Raw genomic sequence first — 21753 nt, 5'->3', positions numbered from 1 at the left:
TGGTCTCAGGGTCCCCCAAACCACTGCCTCTATGGAGTGCCCCCTGCATGGTCTCCCATACTTCTAATTCTTCCATCTTTCAGGACTCACTCGATCAGACTTCATAGTAATATCTGACTATTCATATACCACCTCAACTAAACTCCAAGAGTGAGTGGCATGTAACAGTCTTCAATAAATATAAACGTCTATCAAACAAATGAACTTGTTTCTTCCATTTAAATGATGAAGCACTCTATTAAACAACCTGAAGAATATTCCTCCAAGAAATCTTTAACATGCAAAAAAACTGATGAAAACTTATCTCTAAAAAGAAACAGGAACATCTCCATTTCCCAGTACTTCTCACTAATACCAAGGATTGTCTTTAAAAAAAAAAGATTCTGTTGAGCATTTCTTTGATTGTATAATTAAAATATCATTTCATATGTTTAATGGTAATTTGCAATGCTTTATTTATAAGCTGTTTATTCTATCTTTTGCCCCTTTTTCTAATTGGGCATTAATCATTTCCTTAATGATTGCTGAGAAAAAAAAATCTTAATATGCATATTAACTCTGTTACATACATAGCAAATAGATTTCCCAATTACTTTTACTTTCCAGTGAGTCTTTTGTTTGACCCTTACTAGATCAAATTTCTCTATTTTGTCCTTTGTGGTTTCCAACCACAAAGGTTTCTCTCATGCCAGGACTATACAAATTGTCCCAATGTTGCCTTCAAATACATTTAAAGTGTTTCACATTTTAAGCTTCATGCCATATAAAATTAATTTCAGTGTACAGTTGAGTCAAGGACCCACCTTTTCTGTTTCCCACTAAATGGGAACACCATTTATTAGGTAATCCATTCCTTCCTTCACTGACTTGAGATACCATTAAAATTCTATTCCTACTCAGCTTCCTTGATGGGACTCCTTAGCCCACTGCTCCTTCCAGCCTTTGCTTCCTGGCTGAACAATATTATCTGTGCTTGTGGTGATAACATCACTCATATGCTAATTACTTCCAACTCCGTGCTCCCAGGATTGGCTTCCTCCCAGTTACAGACTATTCACTAGATAATTTCTTGCTTACTTATACAAATCCACTCAAGTAAAGTTCCTTCAGGAATGACAAAATACTCTGATCCTTCATATCCACCTGGATATTTCAGATTCCTCAAAGACTCCAGATGTACTGAATTAAGCTCACTTCCCCCTCCAAACCTGCTCTCTTTTGCCATTTTAGCCCATGGCACCAGTGTCATGACTTTTACTTCTTCCTCCCACCTGACTTGCCACTTTTACCTAAAACATGCCTTGACTCTTTCCCCATCTTCTCCCCTAAGTCCATTTCCACAGCTCTAGAGGCTCAGACCCTCCTCACAATCTGGCAAACCTAATTTACAACCCTCCAGCCAGGGCCTCACACAATCCATCTTCCACAGTAAGTTGCAAGGCTTTAAAGAGCATGTATATCACTAACCCAATCATTCTTTGAAAGTCCAGGCCAAATATCAGGAGGCTGGCCCACCAACAGCTCAGACATCCATCCACACTCAAATTCACCCATCTATTCCACAATCTTCTTCCACCTCCTCTATTCCTTTCCCCGGGGCATCTCTTCCTCTTGGCTTTCATGCTGACCACTATGTCCAACCAGACATGGTGCTCTGTTTATGTTCCCACTGTACATCAATTTCCACTTTGGGCATTGATCTTATCATACCAGGTATTACAGAGATCATTCTTTCCCTTCCTTTCACCTTCTTTTCCACTATAAGCTAAGAACAGAGCCTTATCTTTGTAAAATCCATGCACCTAGAAATGCTTTATATCCACTACACATTCAAGATTTATTTTGTGACTGAAGCAAATCCATTCAAACGGAGTCCTCGGTGAGCACTTAAAATATTTTCATGCCACTCAGTTCTTTCTTTACATTCTGAAGAGTAAGCTGACAAACATGCTTTTGAATGAATCTGTTTGCTATACAAACTTATTAATACAAAGACAATACTGGCTCAAATTGAAGTTGTTTTTGTTGTTTTGGGGGGAGTGTTGGGGGAGGGTAATAAATAGAGTAAAACTATCTCTAAAGGCCTTTCTAAATTCTAGAAGGGGGGAAATACTAACTACACAATAATTCCATCTAGGTAACATGCTGGTTTTACCTAACTCTACCATGTAAAATATAATTTACACATGTATTTCAGATATTATACATTATTTATATACTGTTTATTAAGGAGCAGTCACTTTTCTAAGTTCTTCAAACGCAAAATTTGATTTCATTTCCTAACAATTCTATAAGGTCCTTATTATTATTTCCCTCTTTTTATAATTAAAAAAAAAAACAGAGGCACAGAAAGGTCACATAGCGAGTAAGGAGCAGAGTACAGCCAACTCTGCAAATCTCAGCTCCAGACCATTACAGTAAACTGTAAAATGAGCAACTAAACTGTAAAATGAGCAACTAAGCTGGAGGCAGGAGCCCTGGACTCCAGTCCCTATTCCACCACTGAATAAGTGACAGGTAGGGACTCACAGATAAATCACCTAACATCTCAGCTCTTAGTTCTCAAATTACACAATTAAGATCCAGTACCTGCTTTCCCTACTTTAAGTATCATAAGAAACTTACAGTTGTTTTGTTTTCAGGACACCTTGTCACCTGCAGGAACAAACTGGTAGATGTACAATGTGATTAGAAATTTGGCTGTCCCCCGATCCTGTCTGATGAATACTGTTGCTAGGGGAAAAACCACCTGCTCTACCAAGCACTTCCACTGATCACATTACGACAAAGATCAGACAGTTTATGTTCACAGTACAAATGGAAAATAACTGCCATCTTACTGTTCTCCTTCCAACTCTAAGTACACTTTTAATTGGTTAAGCTCTCAACTCAGCAGGTGCAAACTCAAACATACTCCAAGAGCCAGCCAGAAGTAATGACTGGAGCCAGTCACATGACACATGCTGGCGGGCAGCCCCTCACCAGTTCCTTGTATCTGTATTATACCACATAGGACAAGCAGTCAGTAGAGCCACAGATCTTAGAGTTTTTCCAAAAGGGCAGGTAATCCATGTTGTTGCTTTTTGGTTGTTTTTTTTTTTATAATTATTATTACAAAATCTCCTTATTTTTAAATGCTGGCAATTAATTTCAATTTTTTAAAGAAACACTATGTGGGCCAAAGAAAATACATTTGCAGGCCAAATATAGCTCTTAGGGCACCAGTTAACCTGTCACAAAATATACTGGCATCAAAAAATTCTTGTCTTGCTGCTGAAATAATCTTAAAATATAAACTGTTTTAAAACCTAGAATTCTATGCACAGATGTTGATCAAAATGTGCCTGAATGTTTTCTTAACAGTCTTCAGGGTCCAAATCTGAAGTGCTCCACTACAAAATAATTCAAAACTTTTTTCTTTATGACATTATTTAATCCCGGATATCAAAATCCTAAGCATAAACTTAGATTATGCTTCCCAAAACATCAACAAATAAAATAAACCCTTTAGCTCTGGCTTTAGATCACGGTCTACAATATCTTCCAAGCAGGTAAAGCATAAGAGTGGAACAGAGAATGAAAAACATAAGAGCACGTAAAATAATTGATATTTGGCAAAGCTATTTCAGAAAAGGACATTCTTGTTAAGAAGTAAAATTCTACAGACCAGAGGCCTGTGAGCCTGATAACTGATCCTGGATAAGATGATCAAAAGTATTAAGAAAGGAATCCCAGAAGATCTCAGACCCATGCATGTCAACCCATCCTTAGCCTCGACTTAATAAGCTGCTGGACCGGGAAAAATGCAAGGATCAGAAACAACAAAATCTATCTCTGCTTGAACAAAATCTTTTCTAATACATGAAAGATCTGCATTAACAAGGTAAAGAAATTCAAGCTGTGTAAACAGTGAAGAGACTGCTTTTACCACATGATCAGCCTTACTCAGAGTGTTAATTGGTGGGATGATGTCAACCTGGACAAAAGTGATATAGAGAGTTATCAAAGAGTTCTGTTTTTCTTGATATTTTCAATAATGAGTTGAATGAAGATATAGGAATTACACTCATCTTATCTGTGGATGGAAAAAGAGGGCAAAATAGCAAATATACAGGGTGTAATAAAAAGATTCTAATAAATAAATCCAATAAAATAAACTTTTCATGGATGTCAGGGTCCAAAATGAAATGATAATGTTGATAACAATAATACACAGAAAATGAGCACACACAGATGGGAAAGATATGATTTAGCAGCAACACATGAGAAAACCACAAAAAAAAATTAAACAAGCAAGGCCAATATTGTAAGATGGCCATAAAAATACTAAGAAGAATGACTCTTTCGTCTCCTCACTTTATCAGACGTAAAATGTCTAAAATCCTGTCCTCCAGTGGTATTAAAATTGGAGGATTCATTTTAGTTTGAAAAATAAGTAATCTAATATAAATATAAATTTAACATTAATATGAAACATAAATTATAATTGTTGGTTTTATTAGTGCCCAAGTCATAAGTTCTCGCTTCAATACAAATCTTACTCTAAATATTCTCATCCCATCTCACCATAGGTGGCCAGCTACTATCTATTTCATAAAAGTACCCACATGTGGGGACACTTGAATGTTTAGCAACTTTAGGGTAAGGCATCAATAAATCTGTGTTTCAGAGCTTTAAATAACAAATCATTCTTTTACTATGTAAGTTTAATCAGAAGCTTTATAAAAAGGACATGGTAGAAGATGGTAGAGGCAGCACAAGGGATGCTTCTAGTTATGACTACCACCTGTGTCACTGCCTCACGTTTACTAGGCAAATAAGGACAAACCTCCAGAGTCAGGCCTGGTTGGGGGCTCCTTCCCTCAGCCTGGACAAATGCAATACTCCTAACTGGTCTCAGGACTTCTGATACTCCCATAGCATGAATGTCAGTCTTGCATGCCTAGAATCCTCCAAGGCTCTCCCTGGCCTACCAAATGTGTAAACATGTCAGGCTCTGTGGTGCCTCACTGTTCCTGCATGGACAGATCATCTACCCAGAATGTCCTTCCCACTCCACTCTTCCTTGTCCCTTTAACAAATATCAACTCATCCTTCAAATTTCAGTGTGTGCTGTTCCAGATCCAACCTTCCCCACTGTTCTCAGGGCATAATGCATATGCTTATGTTACTACATAAAATATTATATAGCAATGATTTATGAAGCCATCTTTCTCACCAAACTGAGCCCAATGAAGATTTTTTTTTCCCCTGGGAAAAAATATGTACATCAAACACGACAAGTATCACTATACTTAGGATACACAAACGGCTAAAAAAAGATGCTAAAGCAAGATGAATACCTTCAATAGAAATAAAAATATGTAACTCACACAATAAGAAATATAAATGAGCAAACATGGAAATGACATGAAACCATATTTCTACTGACTGGAAAAGGTTAATAAGAATGATACTAGATACTACCCTGGACAATGTGGAGAAATTGGAACCCAACCTGTAGTTGTGTAAGGTTACAAGGCTGCATGCTCAAAGAAGGCCCAAGCACTTAACCTGCACTCTCACAACCCTCCAAAGATGTTTGGTATTTTTCACATGGTACGCACGAGGAAACAGATATACATACCCAAAGTGACATACCCAAATTATTGTGGCTCATAAGAAGCAAAGCCAGAATTTGAACCTAGACTTGCAATTGTGACTCTAGAGTCTAAATTGTGAGCCATTATGTTGTCTTTCTAATAGAATGCCTTTCACTCAATAACAATAGGAATGATGAAGATAAACCAAGGCTGCAAATATTTATCATGGGCTCACTATGTGGTAGGCTCCGTGTCAAGCACTTCACGTACAACTCAAAATTCGCTTCTAGGAAATTTTCCTCAGGAGATATCAGACAAGATCTCAAAGGTGTGTACACTAAATGCACTTATAATTTAAATGAAATAACCTGAATGTCCATCAGTTTGGGATTGATTAAAGCAGATGACATCTCTGCATGCATTCCAGCCCACTTCTATCTATACTCTTAATAATTTCTCAATCATGTTAATTAAAATCTATATGTAGTAATTTTAAAATGTATCTTACCCTTACTTCCTCACAGATGTATATGCCACTTTCTACGTGACTTTTCTTCAGATACATGTACAACTTGTCACCTGCAATTCTCATAGGTATCTTTAACTCACTATGTCCAAAAACTGATTCTTGGTTCAAAACCCTCCTAACTTTGTTCTTCCCCTAACCTACACCCTCTCAAATATGGCTAATTTATTCAAGCAAAAAAAACCTAGCAGTCATTCCTTTCCTTCCCCATCAGCCTCTACCCACTCCCTATGTACTATTAGCTGCTACACCTTCAAATGCATGCTGAAGGAAAGCACACCCATCATCCTCATCACTACCTCCAAATTAAGCATACCAGCCTCTTTGCCTGAACTGCTATAAGAGCCTCTGAAGTGGTCCTCTTGTTTCCAGTCTTGTTCCCCACCAATCCACTCAGCATAAAGCAAAACCTTTCAAAAATAGCTAACAGATTGTGTCACTCCCCAGTTTAATACCATCTGGTGGATTCTCATCATAAACACACCCCACTCTCTGCCCTGCGTCCGCTTCCACACTCTTCACACACACTTCTCTCCTTTGGTCACTGGCTTCCAGTTTCTAGGGCCTCCTTCCATTCCTCACATGCAGCTATTCAGTCCACTGAGGCCTCTGACACTTGTTACTCCTATCATGGGGAATCACCTTCCCCTGACTCTTCTCATCATTCAAGTGGAGTTAACACTTACTTCCTCAGGAAAGCCTTTCCTCATCACCTAGAAAAGAGGACAATTCCCTGCCTGCCTCCCTCCTACAAATCCTGCACCACAAACACACACTGCTCACACTTCATTGCGGTATCCTATTTTATATCCTTCAGCATACTCATCAGACAGTATACTCATCAATATCTGAAGACATATGCATACATCATTCCTGGCTTATTGTCCCTCCCTCTGCATCTAGATGCTGTGCTCCATGAGTATCCAGTACTGAATGAATATCCAGCATGACCTGAGACTTCAGCGGCTAGGTGGGGAGGAAGAGACAGAAAGCAAGTTCCTATTCAGCATTCCTCTTCAGTGCTATAGCCCCCAGCAACTAGGAAAATTATCAGGCACACAAACAGTGTGCAGTAAATAGTTGTTAAATAAACTGAACGTAGTGCGTAGTTATGCACCATGGAAGATTATTAATGTAAGTCAAAAAAATTTAAAACATGTTATAAGACAGTATGTGCATACCATTCCAAACATGGTTTAACATATTTGGAGATGTAGGCATAAATATGCACATATGTACGTACGTGTGTGTGTGTGTGTGTGTGTGTGTGTGTGTATATGCACAGAAATTAATCTAGAAGCATACGTAACAATGTTGCTTGGGGGTTGTCTCTGAATGATGTAACTGAAATTTTTTTGTATTTTTATTTATATTCCCTGAGCTTTCTTAATTTTCACAAAATGAGCATTCTTACTTTTATAATTTTAAAAAAGCTATTTATATTTTAAAAAATAACAATCCAATGTAAAAATCAAATGATGGATAAATCACAAAATAAAAACAGCTAATAAAATGAACAAATATTTTATTTCCTAGTACTCAATTAATTATGTGGAGAAAATAAACTATACCAAAAGTCTTAAAGATATTTAATTGTTTTGACTCAATAAACGAATTTTAAGGGAAGAATGCAAAATTTATTGGAGAAGGGGGAAAATCTAGCTTTATGCTTAAATATATTTACTGTAGCTTTAATTATGAACTAGAAAAGTTTAAAACAATGTAAATGTTCAACTCATGGTTCACCCAGAGAATAAAATGTTACACAGTCATCAATACATACTAAAGAACTTTTAGCAACATGAAGAAACATATCACATACCATTACATGAAAAGATGGGGAACAAAACTGAATATCCAGTATGACCTGAAGTAAATGAAAAGAGTGAAGGAAAAGATGGGCAAAGAAATGTTACATACCATTGTTTAAAACTGGCAGGCTTTGCCTTCAGATGTGTTTTGTTTGAACCAAATTCTTAAACAAAATTTTAAAATCTTTGAATTATTTGTCAACATTGCAAAACAGAGTGTTTAAAAATCAAAACTAAGAAGCTCTCAAAATACTCATTCCACATCCCAGAAGACACCAATGAACGCCAGGTAAGAGCAGTCGCTCCTTCCTAAGAACATGTGTTCTACAGTGTTTCATAGTTCTCACCTTCCTTATTGGTCCTCAAAACTGAGACAAGTTTCAGTTGCCATTTACCACCTAGATTGTCACCACTGTCTCTCTTGCAGTAGCATTAAAAAGAAAGTGACATACTCTTGATTGTCTATCAAAAGCATAAAGACAACAGGCAGGCCAGGCCAACTTGTACAATTTACATAACATCCACTGTCCTTGTAAGCATTTGAGTTTTTGCTCCCAGCAGTATAGCCTGTGGAATGCATTGAGTACAGCACTCACAGTTTTGACTATCTGTAAGCTGAAAAAGTTTCAAAACAGTCATCTGTAATTTTATTGAAGCTGGCCTTCAGGAAAGGGTGAGTTGGCAAAGTCCTAGGTCTAGCCAGCAGCCCAATGTCTACATGTCAACACAGCTTGGTTGCTCTCCAGTCACCATTACATACTCAGTGCAGCTCACAGAGTGTTCTTTGTGAAAAGTAAATCCCCCACTCCCCAGAAAGAAAGCTAACTGCCAGTTCCAGCGGGGGCAACGGGAATAAAGTCCATGTAAAACAATGGTATGGGGTAGAACAATGTGAAATAGATAGAAGTAATATGTATCTATACGTACAACTTGTCACGTACAAGTCTTGTCACCTCCAGATATACATACAACTTGTCACCTGCAAGTCTCACAGGTATCTTGAACTTACTATGTCCAAAACTGATTTTTAATTCATTACTCTCCTGAATTTGTTCTTCCCCTAACCTACACCTTCTCAAAACATGGCTAATTTATTCAAGCAAAAAAAGAAGTAAAGTAGGATATGACTTATCCTACCATGAATTCTACACAGGAACATGAAAACACGTCTCAGGAAATTTTCTTTCTTTTATTTGGCTGTATGATGAAAATAAAATACAAGGTCAGTATTTGTCATGAAGGTTCCAAGACATATCTTTCATGACTACTGAGCGTCCACTTGTTATTAAAATATTTACAACAGTTGCTAATTTAAAAAAAATTCTCACTACATAAAACTAATTACAAAACGAATGCAGTTTTTTACACACTGTCAAATGGAAAAATTATTTTTAACTATAGTCTTGTGTGCTTAATGGTGGGGATACGGTTCTGAGAGATGTGTTAGGCAATTCTGTTGTTGTGCAAACATCATAGAGTGTACTTACACAGACCTACATGGTATAGTCTACTAGACACCTAGGCTATATGGTATAATATATTGCTCCTAAGGCTATAAATCTGAACAGCATGTAACCGTACTGAATGCTAAGGCAACTGTAACAGAATGGAAGTATTTAAACATTAAAAATGTAGAGTAAAAATATGGTCTTATAGTCTTATGAGACCACCATCATATATATGGCTTGTCACTGACCTAAACATCAGTATATGGTACATGACTGTAAATACTTTATTGCTACTGCCTCCCAGTAAGATCATGTCCTGGAATTTCTCAAGTGGGATAGCTACAAATTCCATGCATCCTAGATTTGTTAGGAGGAGCTCATTCTCAATAATTTTACAAAAGATCATCTCAAAAAGGCAGGAGGTCATACTGAAGGTAATAAAAGATTATCCTTCACAGAAGATATACAGTAGCAACTTTAAGCCTATTAACCTAGGATATTCTCACATTCGTGTAATATATGTCATCACTAAATCACTCATGGATGTGAGCAAAGTGAAATAACCTAGTATGTTCCTCATATACAGTTCGTTGAATAAGCAGGAAGCAATGTTTGTGTTCGGTGAAATGTAACATCACAACAAAATTCCTTTTAAAATCAGTGGAGAGGAAATGTGGACTACTTGATACCTAACTGCAGTAACCATTTATTTATTGAGTGGGCCTCCTGGCTTTGAACCACACTAGTCATTTCCGTATGTCATTCACGGGGCAGGGACATGTCTGTCCAGGACACTGCTGCAAATCTGATGCCTACCTACCGCCTGTCAAAGAAAAGGCACTCAGCAGTGACTTAAATAAATCACATATCACTCTGACACCTCTATAAAAGGAAAGAAAGATCATACCCTGACCTTCAAAAGTTTATACAGGACAATTCAAGACAATAACAGAAAAAGAAGAAGAAAATGCCTTCCATTCAAAATAAAATGTATTGGCAATGAAAAGCATTTCAATTTTAAAGTAAATAAAACTTGACAAAATATTTCCCAGTGACCAGAAGCAACAAAATAGTTTGTCAGAATGCCCTAAAATGCTTTCCATGACAGTTTGATAACACTTACATAACACAATTATTCTGCTTAGAAATTCTGTATTATTAAGAATGTAATAATTGCTTTAATCACCATATCAGATCAGTAAGGTCAAGGTAACATTTATCAAATACTATATGTGAGCACTGTGAGCTGGATATTATTATCCCCTTTTTACAGATAAGGAAGTACAAAACTTGTCCAAGTTCACACAACCAGTTAATGGGAAATGGGATCTGATCCAAGACCCTTTACCACATGGCATGCTTTATGTGTGGGAAATTCAGGAAAGTAAAAAGAATGACAGTCAACTGCAATTTCAACACACAAAAGACAGTACCACCTAACATTCGGCCTACAGTCTTCCTGGCATTTTCCTACATAACATATAGAAAATTGTACACACACACACACACACACACACACACACCTCTCTCTCTCTCTTTCTCTCTCCATAAACAAAAAACAAGGCAATGTACCCATACTGTTTTACAATCTGTTTTTTCAGTTTACAAAAATTGAGTATCTTTCCATATCTATAAATATTCCCCTACATCACTGTTAAAGAAAGGGTATTCTATTACATGTATATACCACAATTCATTTAATCAGTCTCCCTATTATTGAGCATTTAAGGTGTTTCCAATTTGTAACTATTATAAACAAATTTACAAAACTCATTTTTGCAAATTAGAGGAGGATTTTTTTTAATGTATATTTTTGTGGTACTCACTAGAATCTGGAGGTGAGTTTTTTTCCAAACTTCAGAAGACCTCCCTCCAGATTTTGGTACACCACAGTAAGTAGACTTCTTAAGAATCACTGAGAGGAGGAGAAACGTATTGACAGGAGTATGGTGCACACATGTACTACATGCACTAGAACCACTGCTAAAGACTGATCTCTGTATACAGGCTTTATTGTTTCTTCCTAGTTTAGATTCCTAATGGTGAACACGCCTGACTAAGGGACAGGGCACGTTTTTGAGGCTTCTGATGAGTAATACAAAACTGCCCTCCTGTAAAGTTATAACACCCACCAACAACATTTCAAAGTGACAATTTCCAAAATCCCCCAGTTGACTAGATTTGTTTTTAAACAATCATATCCCCAATATGGCCATAAGTTTGTAAAATAGCTGAGCTACTGATAAAGCACATCTGAAAAGAAAAAAATTCAAACAATAAATGTCAGATTTTAAAGTGTATGTTTCAAATACAAAATACAAAACTTAATGATACTAGATACCAATAGGCTGAACTTAACAGAATGACTTTAGAACATCTAATGAAAATGGACTTTGAAAGATACCAAGCTAAGATGTAAAACACTGCACTTTAATTTGCCTGTCTGGCTTAAGAGTTTGAGTTTTAATAACAACATGCTCTATTTTTCTAACGAGAAACTCATAAAATTGTATATTCTTTCAGATTGTGTAAGTACTGCTAACGTGGCAATCTGCAGTTCTTAAAATTCCTTTAGATAATCACTTATTCAACAAATATGTGAATGTCTACTATAGACTAGGCACTGTTCTAATGCTATGCACAACGGACAAAATCATGGTTACACTGCCATTCGGGACTCCTGGATTCTTCGGCAAATTATACCACCACCTCTGGGTCTAGGTTTCTTTATCTTAAGAAGCTGACCAGATGAATCTGAAGGCCCTTCCAGCTTTCAATCAAATTATCTACTTTACTTGATTTTTGTTTGAGTGCTTAATTTTCTATTATTCACAAGAGCTTTGCATTTTAAGCTCTATACAGTTTTTTCACAAAATCAGACCCACATTCTCCCAAAAGAACAATTTTACATTTACATTAAAATTGTGGTGATCCAGGCAACTTCACGGAATAAATGCAGGATGAAGTTCCAGTTAGAAGAAAATGTATGCTCCTAACTTCAACTGTTTCTATGGAGAGGTTTCTGCAATGGTCTTATCTCCCTCACATTTGTATTGCACTATAAACACTAAGGCATGAAGCATGGCGTGGCTGTGGGTCTCCAAACCTGTTGCATGGAAACAGCTGGCATCCTGTTCCCATGCAGCAGGCACCTTAGTGCTTACCGTGGCACTTGGGTGTCCTCAGGGGCTGCAACCTAAAGTGCTGGTGGTGATTCTCACATCTCTCCCACTTACCTTATCCCAACTCAACAGGTACAACAATTGTGTCTAAAGTCTACATCTTACTGCCCAATTAGCATTTCTGTCACCTCTTATTATATTCCACCAGATGTTCCTGCTACCACAATTTAACAATCCTTGGATTCAGGGTGTCCTTGGAGAAGCCCACTTTGGGGAGAATTAGAAGCCAGCATTGCAAGAGGACTCAGTATTCCAAGGCACCCTCTAGGAGAGCGCCACACAAATGACTTTAGGTAGTGATATCACCGCCTTGTGGCCTCTAAAGATACTGCCACTTAGTAATACAGATACATTCCCCACTCTAGGCATATACAACAATCCCAATTTTTTCTCAGTATATGCCTTATAAACCAGAAGAATGAGTGGAAGCCAAGATTGTCACCTCTGCGCAAAAGTATAGAAAAAAATCCACCTATCAGAAGTTTTTCCTTAATTTCCAACATGAAACCATAAAACAGTATCTCCCAAACACAAGTTCTGCTCACCTAAGCAGTATCAGCAGCAACATCCTATAAGAATGCAGGTGTTGTCATTATAGACAATGTAAGACAAATTTGCAATTCCTACATTTCATAAAGAGAAAGGTAAAGGAATTGGTAAAAGTACTTTAACTCAGGCATCTAAGCCTCTAAATTTACCCCAACCGGTAGGTGTTTCTATCCTTTTCCCAAAGAGCTTTAGCTGTATCAGGACAAAAGGATACAGGCTTCTTTCCTGAAGACTACAGACCTAAAGAACCCTCCTTTACATATAATTTGCACAGAACTTAAGAGAAACAGTTGGAAGATAAAATTGTTATAAGTAGGAACAACTTATTATGCTAAGGCATTAATCGATTATGATAGGAAATAAGAAAGTTAAAATCCATCATTCTGGAAGATTACAACACTTCTAACATGAAACAAGAGCCCAAAAATCACATCAGGAGAAAGACACAGACTCTTATTAGACATCTATAACAATTGCTTGGCATAAAACTCATTTCCCAAGCTTTCATTAATTTTTAGAATGACAGATTAGAAGTTGGGAAAAGGAAATGCCACAAATTCTTGATATTCCTTAAAGGACAGGCACATACTCCCCCTGTAAGAATAAAGTACCTACATATATTTTATCTACTCATTAGTCTGTCATCTGGCCCAAAGAATTAAAACATTCAGTACACACAAACAAAAGGCATCTTTGAAATCCTACGCTTGTACAAATGGCTATTCTGCAGAATAAAAATGCTCATCTTTATGAAAATCTCTCATAAATCACTATAATTTACTGAAAAGGGTTTGTTTTTAAGGTTTTACACTTGAATTTCATGGAAGAGCAGTCAAGTGTAATTGATTTAAAGCAACAATTTGACTAAAGTGATAATTTGAAAGAAAAGTGATAACAGTAACTGACTGACTAATGTTAAAGGCGATAGCCAAGCTGGAAAACTAAAAGACTCCTAAATCTAAGTTTTTGACCAAAAGCACGTAAGATTATTCCATAAATTCTCTAATTATTTATTTACTCAATAACTATTCACAGCCCACTCTGTGATGACAGTGGTTCCTGGTGCTGCAGATGCAATGGGTAACAAGCAGATGTGTTGCTACCCACCTGGAGCTTCCAGCCTATAGAGGAACTCTACCACTCATATCTTTCCACCTTCTGTACACATTTCTTGACCTATGCAACACATATAGGCACCAACCCCAGCCCACTCCCCTGCTGCCTGTTGCTCCCTCCTTTCCTTTCACCAACTGCAGCCACAAAGGTCATCCTCTGTCACTCGGGTATGCAAGGCTCAGTCCTGCTCCAGGGCTTCTGTACTTGCCCTTTCCTCTTCCTGAGCCACTCTTCTTTCAGAGCTCCAAAATCACAAGGTTTCTTCCCTATCATTCAACTCTCAGCTCAGACTCCTCCACCCAGAGAGGCTTTTCAGGCCACTTGATGTAAAACAGCAGCCCACATCCCGTCACATTCTACCATGCAACCCTGCTTTATTTCTTTTACAGAACTTATCACTATCGAGTCACCATCACTTACTGCATCTTTGCTTTTTATCCATCTCCTTTGCTGAGATGTGACTTTATAGCTGGGTCTGTCTGTCTTGTGCAATGCCATAATTTAGTCTCTAGAAAGCTGTCTGGAATATTAACAGATGCCCAATAAATACCTATTTAAGAAGAACAAATACAGACGACGTTAGCAGTTTTGTATCACAACAACATGTGATACAAATGTGTACCAAATAAAAGGCAAGAGAATGGCTTAAAGAAGAGTTTGGACTATTTAAATATATATATATATATATATATATATATATATATATATACACACACACACACATATATATATATATATAATAGATAATATACATAAATCTATGTTTTAAAAGATTATCATAGCTTACACTGGTCCTAAAAAATAGCCCTCAAAAATAAGCATAATGAAAATACTAAAGCTCAACATTGGCTAATGTTCAAACTTTGTCATGTATTAGGCTCAATTTCTAGTATTAGCATTACTTCTACGATTTATCCTTTTTCAAAAGCATGCTGACAAGAGACCCCAATTTTTCATTTTAAAGAAAAGCAAGAGCTAAATATTTTTTTAAAACATCCTTCAAAGCCCTTAAAAGTTATTAACCCTCTCATGTACTGTAAAATTTGTAACCATGTTATACTAACATTAAAATATAAGATAGTGGTGATAATATATGGCAGGCAGGATTTGAGTGCATAATGACAACCAAATTTTATGAAACATAACTGCCCTCATCTTCAATTTAATCAAAGGCACAAGCCACTTCTCCATATTCAAAAATATTTAAACACTTAAGAATTTTTCCTATAGATTATTCTTTAAAATTTGTATCTATTCCTTCCTTTCTTTTGTTGAAACAAAGAGCCAAGTGGTTACCCAGGGAATGACTTTAGTTACTGACCATCATGGCTCCCACTTCACAGCAAAGATGCCAAAAACTCTTATGGATCACTGTGAAGTTATATAGAAGCAAACAGTGTATACTGGGGAGAAGGCACATTTCTTTCCTGGAAGGTGACATAAAGAAACAAATGACTACTGCCTTTAGGCCTGTGGGAATAACCAAATCCACTTAAAAACCTCAAGAACTAATGCTTTACAATTTCATAGCAAATTATTAGAAACAACCTACATATATCATAAGAAAGAGGTTAAATAAATTATGGTCCATCCCTAATGGAGTACTCAGCAGCTGTTAGAGAATGAGGCAGCTCTCTCAGATACCAATGGAGACTTCCATGATTTAGTACTCTGGGGAGGGAAGAGGAGGTGGGGGGAGCTGGTGCAGAGTATATAGTGGGTCGTCATCTTTGCAAATACAAACAAAAAGAAGACATACAAAATGTTTACAAGAGCACAGGCTATGTCTGGAAAGATTTACTCAATGAGCCAGTAATCTTGGTTCCTGGAGAGGGGAACTGGGTGCCGTGGAACGTGGTGGAAGAGAGGTATACTTTCTACTCTATCTTTTTATATGTACTGAATCTTCTCCAGTGTGAACAGATTACCTGCTGCACAAATTAGTACAATAAATTTTAACATAAGAATAATGCATGCAATTACCAACATATTTGTCAAGGATGACCATTCAGAAGCAAATTTTTCAAAAATCACAAAAGTTTTGCTCCTACAACAGCAGAGTCCCTGATTCTCATTCCCCAGAAGACACGTATCCACTAATTAGAGGCTTGCTAGTGATCTCACCTATTATTACAAAGCAAAGAAGTCTCAATTCAATTCTTGGAGAGGAAACAGGTGCTCAGATCACCTTAAGAACACATCACATATTTAAATTGGGCTTGTCACTAACTCCCAATGAAGTTTCCAAATGAACAGTTGCCCCCGACTATAATACAGAAAGTTAACATAAGAAACAAGTAAAAGGGCTGTCTCATGTTTTTAAAAACACATTATACTTAGGCTTCCTTTTCTCTGCCAGGCTTAGACAAGAAACCCTCTGGTAATAGTGAAATGCAATTTCAGATCTGTGGCAAAATAATCACGTAAGGGGAAGGGCAAGTAGCATTCATGCTGAAAAAACTCCTTGGTTTTTCACTTGTTAAAAGGAAAGGATTGCTTTAAATTTAATTTCTGTACTATTTCTGAACCCCTGCCTAAACGACACTACTATATCACATTAATTTTACTTCAAGCAAATACTTTTTAAAATTAAAAACTAATCTGAAAGTGAACACGAAGCAGAAGGCAAACTTTAAACTGAAACTTTTCTGTTTAAAAAAAGTATCTTTTAAATACACATAAAAGAAATGCAAAGAACTGATTTCCATATAAATGTCATTCAATGACAGTACAGGTTATATCAATATCTGACTGCCTTAAACACATTCAAAAGGAACACAAAGATACTCAACTGCAAATGAAAGACCTCATATATTTCTGATATCAGAATGTGGGGAGCAAAATCACGCTAATTCAGATTAATCATGTAAATTCAGAACACGTGATGTGCAGTTTAGTGTCGCTCAGAACTCCTGAATCCAGCTTTGTGCTTTTACACAACATAACAGAAATGGCATCTTTCACAAAGCCTAACTTTGACCTCCAACACGTAACTTTGGGTTTAACCAGTACAACACCTTCGGAAGTAAGCACATAAAAATACAGGTAAGTCAAAGGCACTACCGATACAGAAAGGACAAGGAATGGGTTTAAAAAGGAGCTGAAGCACAGGGGCACGAAATCACTTGGCAGGTCGCCTCTCCAAAGGAAAAACGTTTCAAGTTCCCTCCCATTCCCCAGGTAACCTCTGGCCTCAGAACTCACTGCTCTGCGTGGGGCAGAAGTTCTGGGCGCTGGAGTCCGCGCCCCCCCGGAACACGAGGATGATCCAAGGGCGTGCGGAGAACGGCGCTACCCAGAGAGGCGCTACCCAGAGCGGCGCTCTCCGGGGTCACTCCCCTAGGACGCTTCGCAGAGCCGGGAGCGCTGCCCCACCCCGCCTGGGCCGCCCCTGGGGACCCCGCTCCGGGCTCTGCGGCTCCCCTGCCCCGCGCCGCGCCCACCCGCCCCCCGCACTCACCAGCCGCTCCGGCGCCGCTATCTTGCCATCCCCCGCCGCCGGCTCTGCAGCCTCGGCCGCCGCCCCGGGGCTGCCCAGAGCCCGCAGCCGCCCGGAGGCAGGAGCCTCCAAGGAGGGGGCCGGGCACAACCCGCCGCCGCCGCCGCCGCCGCCGCCGTCTAGCCTTCCCAGTGCCGGCGCGAGGCTACTCGAGGCGGCCACGGGCGAAGGGCGGCCCGCTGCGCTGTGCGAACCCCGCGAGCCGCCGCCGCCGCCGCCAGAGCCGCCCACAGGCAACGGTAACCGCCACGGCCGAGTCGCTCCAGCCGGGACTGCGGCGCGCGGGGGCGGTACCTACAAGCCGCTCGGCTGGGGGCGCCGCGGGCCGGACCCCGCCCAGGCCCCGCCCCCGCCTCCGGCCCCACCCCAATCCGCGCGCCCCCGCCGATGCCGGGCCGCGCGCGCGGGCTCGTCCGCGGGGCCATCCCTGGGAGTCAGAGGAATCGGGCCGCGCGACGGGCCCCGGGCGCTGAGGGTGGGGCTTCCTCCGAGCCTCCGGCTGCGAGGCCGCTCTCGGAAGGTCACGGCAGCGCTGGGGAGAGGCAGGCGGCCGAGCCCGCGCAGATCCTCGCGAAAGGACAACTGCGCGACGGCCTTGCCAGGAGGACCAGAGCTCCCTGAACGCTGCCGCTGCAAACACTGCCTTGAGAAGAGGAGAGCGCGGGGCTGTATTTTCGCCGCCTCTGTAATCACTGCATACACGAAAACTAGCTTCTGTGGGTGGGGCGGGGGGCGATGGTTGAGATTTTACGAATCACCTAAACCGCCCCCAGGGCCGAGGCGCCGCTGCTCGCATCATGGTCCTCCTGCCGGGCGCCGGGCTCCCCTGCCGGAGAGGGCCCGCGGACGCGCGGAGAATATCCTGGAGCCATCTAGTCTTGCCTCCGAGGCGGGGTGGGCTTATTTGTGCGGAGTAGAAACGGATCCCTTAATGGGGTGAGATTTTTTCCTCGGTACATTGTTCCCATTTCCGCAGTTTCACTTGGCCTCGGTTTTCTTCCAGCGTAATCACCAAATGAAATTAGCTGGAGAGCGTTTGATGGCGCAGAATCGCGGTCTGAAGATGTTTACGCTGTGCGCCGGACGCGTTTGATGGTGTTCTCTTCAGCACAATTAATTTTGCAAAGTTCAGAAATGTGCCAAATAGAGCCCCTGGCACGCAGTCAGGACTCTGCAGACACACCTTGAGTAGGAAACCGGCTTGTTTGTTTCATCTGTTATTTATGTGATGCACCAGCACCAAGGCCAACGTCTTTTTAAAGACCTTTGGATACAATTCCAAAGCAATTTGTAAATTGACAAAATGAAGCTCGTTTTCTAAAATAACTGTTCCCTGTTGATTACGTAATTAAATGGGCAACAAAACACCTGAAAGTACATTTATTGAAAAGTAGACTTCCAAAACAAAAATATGTATTTCACAGCTAGAAATGGTGGCTACTAGTGTCCTAAAGGCCAGCTGCATTCATGTACGTATTTTGAACCCTAAAACTAAACGCTTCCTGTTATCCCTAAGACCTTGTTTGGTTAACATTTTTCTGTTACACGTACTTGAAACCAACCCCATTTAAGATGTTTACCCTTATTCTTGAGTCCTTGATGGTTTGGGAAATTTATCATCTTTCGTATTGCACAATGCTGTCACTGTCTTTTCCATTAGGCACAGTGCCTAAGATCTACAATATTTTTAGAGCCCCACAAAAAAATATTTTAATTTCTTTTCAAATCAGAAGGAAAAATATTTAGGTGTAAGAATTTTAATATATATAAATATATTTGTTTTTGTACTAATACAATCTTAAAATGTAATTTTTATTTTTTTAATGGAGTAAAGGGCTCAATGAAGGCAAAAAGTCCTCAGACCCAAGAAAAACACGATGTGGCCTTGTTGCCTGGGGTTGAAAAATCCCTTTCCATGAGAAGAATTTATTTTTAAGCATGTTATATAAAATGCTCATTTCTGTGGCCTTGCTAATAATAGATAGATGGAGATTTGGAGTTGTAATAGTGGCTAGCATCCACTTGATACACATCATGTGTCTATTACCTCTTTTAATTCTTACAGCACACCTGTGAAATAGGTACTTCTCACACTTAGGGGGTGATGCAAGTTTTGTGGGGCCTGCCGTTTATGCAACTTGGGTGATCCTCTTAAAGAAAAGGCAAAGACTGTATATTAGTCCATTCTCACACTGCTATAAAGAACTGCCCAAAACTGGGTAATTAATAAAGGAGAGAGGTTTAATGATTCACAGTTCCACATGGCTGGGGTGACCTTAGGAAACTTACAATCATGGTGGAAGGAGAAACAAGTACCTTCTTCACAAGGAGGCAGGAAAGAGAAGTGTGAGCAAAGGAGGAACTTGCCACACACTTACTGTCAGATCTCATGAGAATTCACTATCACGAGAACAACATGGGGAAACTGTCCCCATACTCCAGTCACTTTTCTCCCTGACACGTGGGGATTACAATTCAAGATGAGGTTTGGATAGGGACACAACGCCTGACCATATCACACAGCATGTCAGGCAGCCCCAGCACCACCCAATAGAAGGGAAAATGACAGAGGGGAAGTCCAAGTGGAAACAGACCTCAGTTTCAGCTAATTGTGACTACAATATATTACTTTTGCAAATTGTACGAAAACACATGACCAGGTGAATGTATTGCCAAGCCTCCTGCCAAGGCCTGGGATGGAGGCCTAGAGAAATGCCGGAAAGCTTATGCTGTGTGAGCGTCACAGAAGACCGCCTTCTATGTATACACATTTTACAGGTAAAACATTTAGGCATTTGTCACAGCTTCTAAGGAACACCACATTCCTTATACCATACTGAGGTATAATTTGAAGAGCTGTGGTATAAGCATTGTTTCATGAGAAAAAACAGAGTTTACATTTCTGTAACAAATCAAGAGTTTTAAAAGCATGTTAGCAATATTTGACCAGACTATAACGCAGCGTGGGGCACCTGACTGCTGTCTGTGCTGTCAAGAATAAATTTTTCTTATCTATTGTATAAAAATATGAATTAATCCATATGGACTCTTGAAGGAATTTCAGTTCAATTTCAAGTCTCATGGATTGACACTGTTTTTACTTACTTTGTCATAGACCAGTCTATGTTGTAAATACTAATTTATATAATTACATTTTGCAATTTCATGAAGTGTTAAGAATATGTTTTGTTTGATGCTTATACTGCATAATACAAAGAGCCTCATCTCCATAAATGTTTGTTGAATAAATAAAATAATGAAATAGAGTAAGTCACAAAATTAGAAGTGTAGGTTTTGTCACAGGCTAAAATTGAATGGGACTGAAGTAGCAAAATGTTGAGCTTGTAAGTACTTCCTTAATAAGCAGAACTAACTTCTTAGTTAATTATTTTGTGCTAAAAATTTGTGATCTTCTTCCCAGCTACTGGCTCTTCTTTTTGTTTTTGTTTTGATAATTTCTTTGCTTTTTTTTAAATGCTATTGCATTTGAAATGTGTCTGTGTATGATAATGTTTAAATGAAACAAAAATCATAATCACACCTCTAATGAAAGTTCTGGAAATGAAAGGCTTTGTTTTCTGAAAGGATCAATTACTCACAAAAGCAGCAACCTTGAGTTGATGGGTTTTTGTTATTAAATTACCTACATCTTGAACCTTAAACAGGCTTCCCTTTATGTGTGATCTAATATATATAGTGTTTATCAGTCAGCAGGACAAGATATGGCTGTGTTCCTGGAATAAAGTTTTGGAAGCAAAAAAAAAAAAAAAATCTACAAATTAAGCATAGTGTATTAACCAGTGAATAACTGAAATGAGTGAAACTATTTTTTGTTTTAAGCCTGACTGATAAATGTAGACTTAAATTGGTTTATCTTAGAGCACAGAGTTGGGCAAGATTCAAAACTTTAATTATATCTTTGTAACATGAAGACATATGAGAGTAATGAGCTAATTTTCTCTAGATTTTATGTTCTTTACCCAAAGTGGTTTGGAATGCTATCTGAGAGATGTGAAAAATGTGACAAAGATCATGAAAAA

At 39.0% G+C, this 21753-nt stretch overlaps 2 protein-coding genes across 3 annotated transcripts in view; one reads left to right on the top strand and one right to left on the bottom strand.

The window, feature by feature from the left end:
- LIFR (LIF receptor subunit alpha) overlaps positions 1 to 17987 on the bottom strand; it is an 80664-nt gene extending 62677 nt beyond the window's left edge. Inside the window, exons 1-2 of one of the 2 annotated variants that reach the window (XM_035291646.3) lie at positions 17675 to 17987; positions 14635 to 14764 (exon numbers count right to left, since the gene is read on the bottom strand). In XM_035291646.3, coding sequence (XP_035147537.2) covers positions 14635 to 14639 — 5 coding nt within the window. In that variant the 5' untranslated portion in view covers positions 14640 to 14764; positions 17675 to 17987. The remainder of the gene's footprint in view (positions 1 to 14634; positions 14765 to 17674) is intronic. The other variant, XM_008992145.4, reaches the window with a different exon arrangement.
- On the top strand, positions 17478 to 21280 carry LOC118151569 (uncharacterized). The gene is made up of 2 exons (XM_035291648.3): positions 17478 to 18398; positions 18717 to 21280. Exons 1-2 carry the CDS (start codon positions 17478 to 17480, stop codon positions 18804 to 18806), a joined length of 1011 nt encoding a protein of 336 aa, XP_035147539.3. The 3' UTR covers positions 18807 to 21280.
- Positions 21281 to 21753: the final 473 nt, after the last annotated feature.

The sequence above is a fragment of the Callithrix jacchus genome, chromosome 2 (assembly GCF_049354715.1).
Source record: "Callithrix jacchus isolate 240 chromosome 2, calJac240_pri, whole genome shotgun sequence".
Lineage (NCBI taxonomy): Eukaryota > Metazoa > Chordata > Mammalia > Primates > Cebidae > Callithrix > Callithrix jacchus.
Note: the sequence above shows the minus strand (reverse complement) of the source record. Positions and strands in the feature narration are given on the sequence as shown.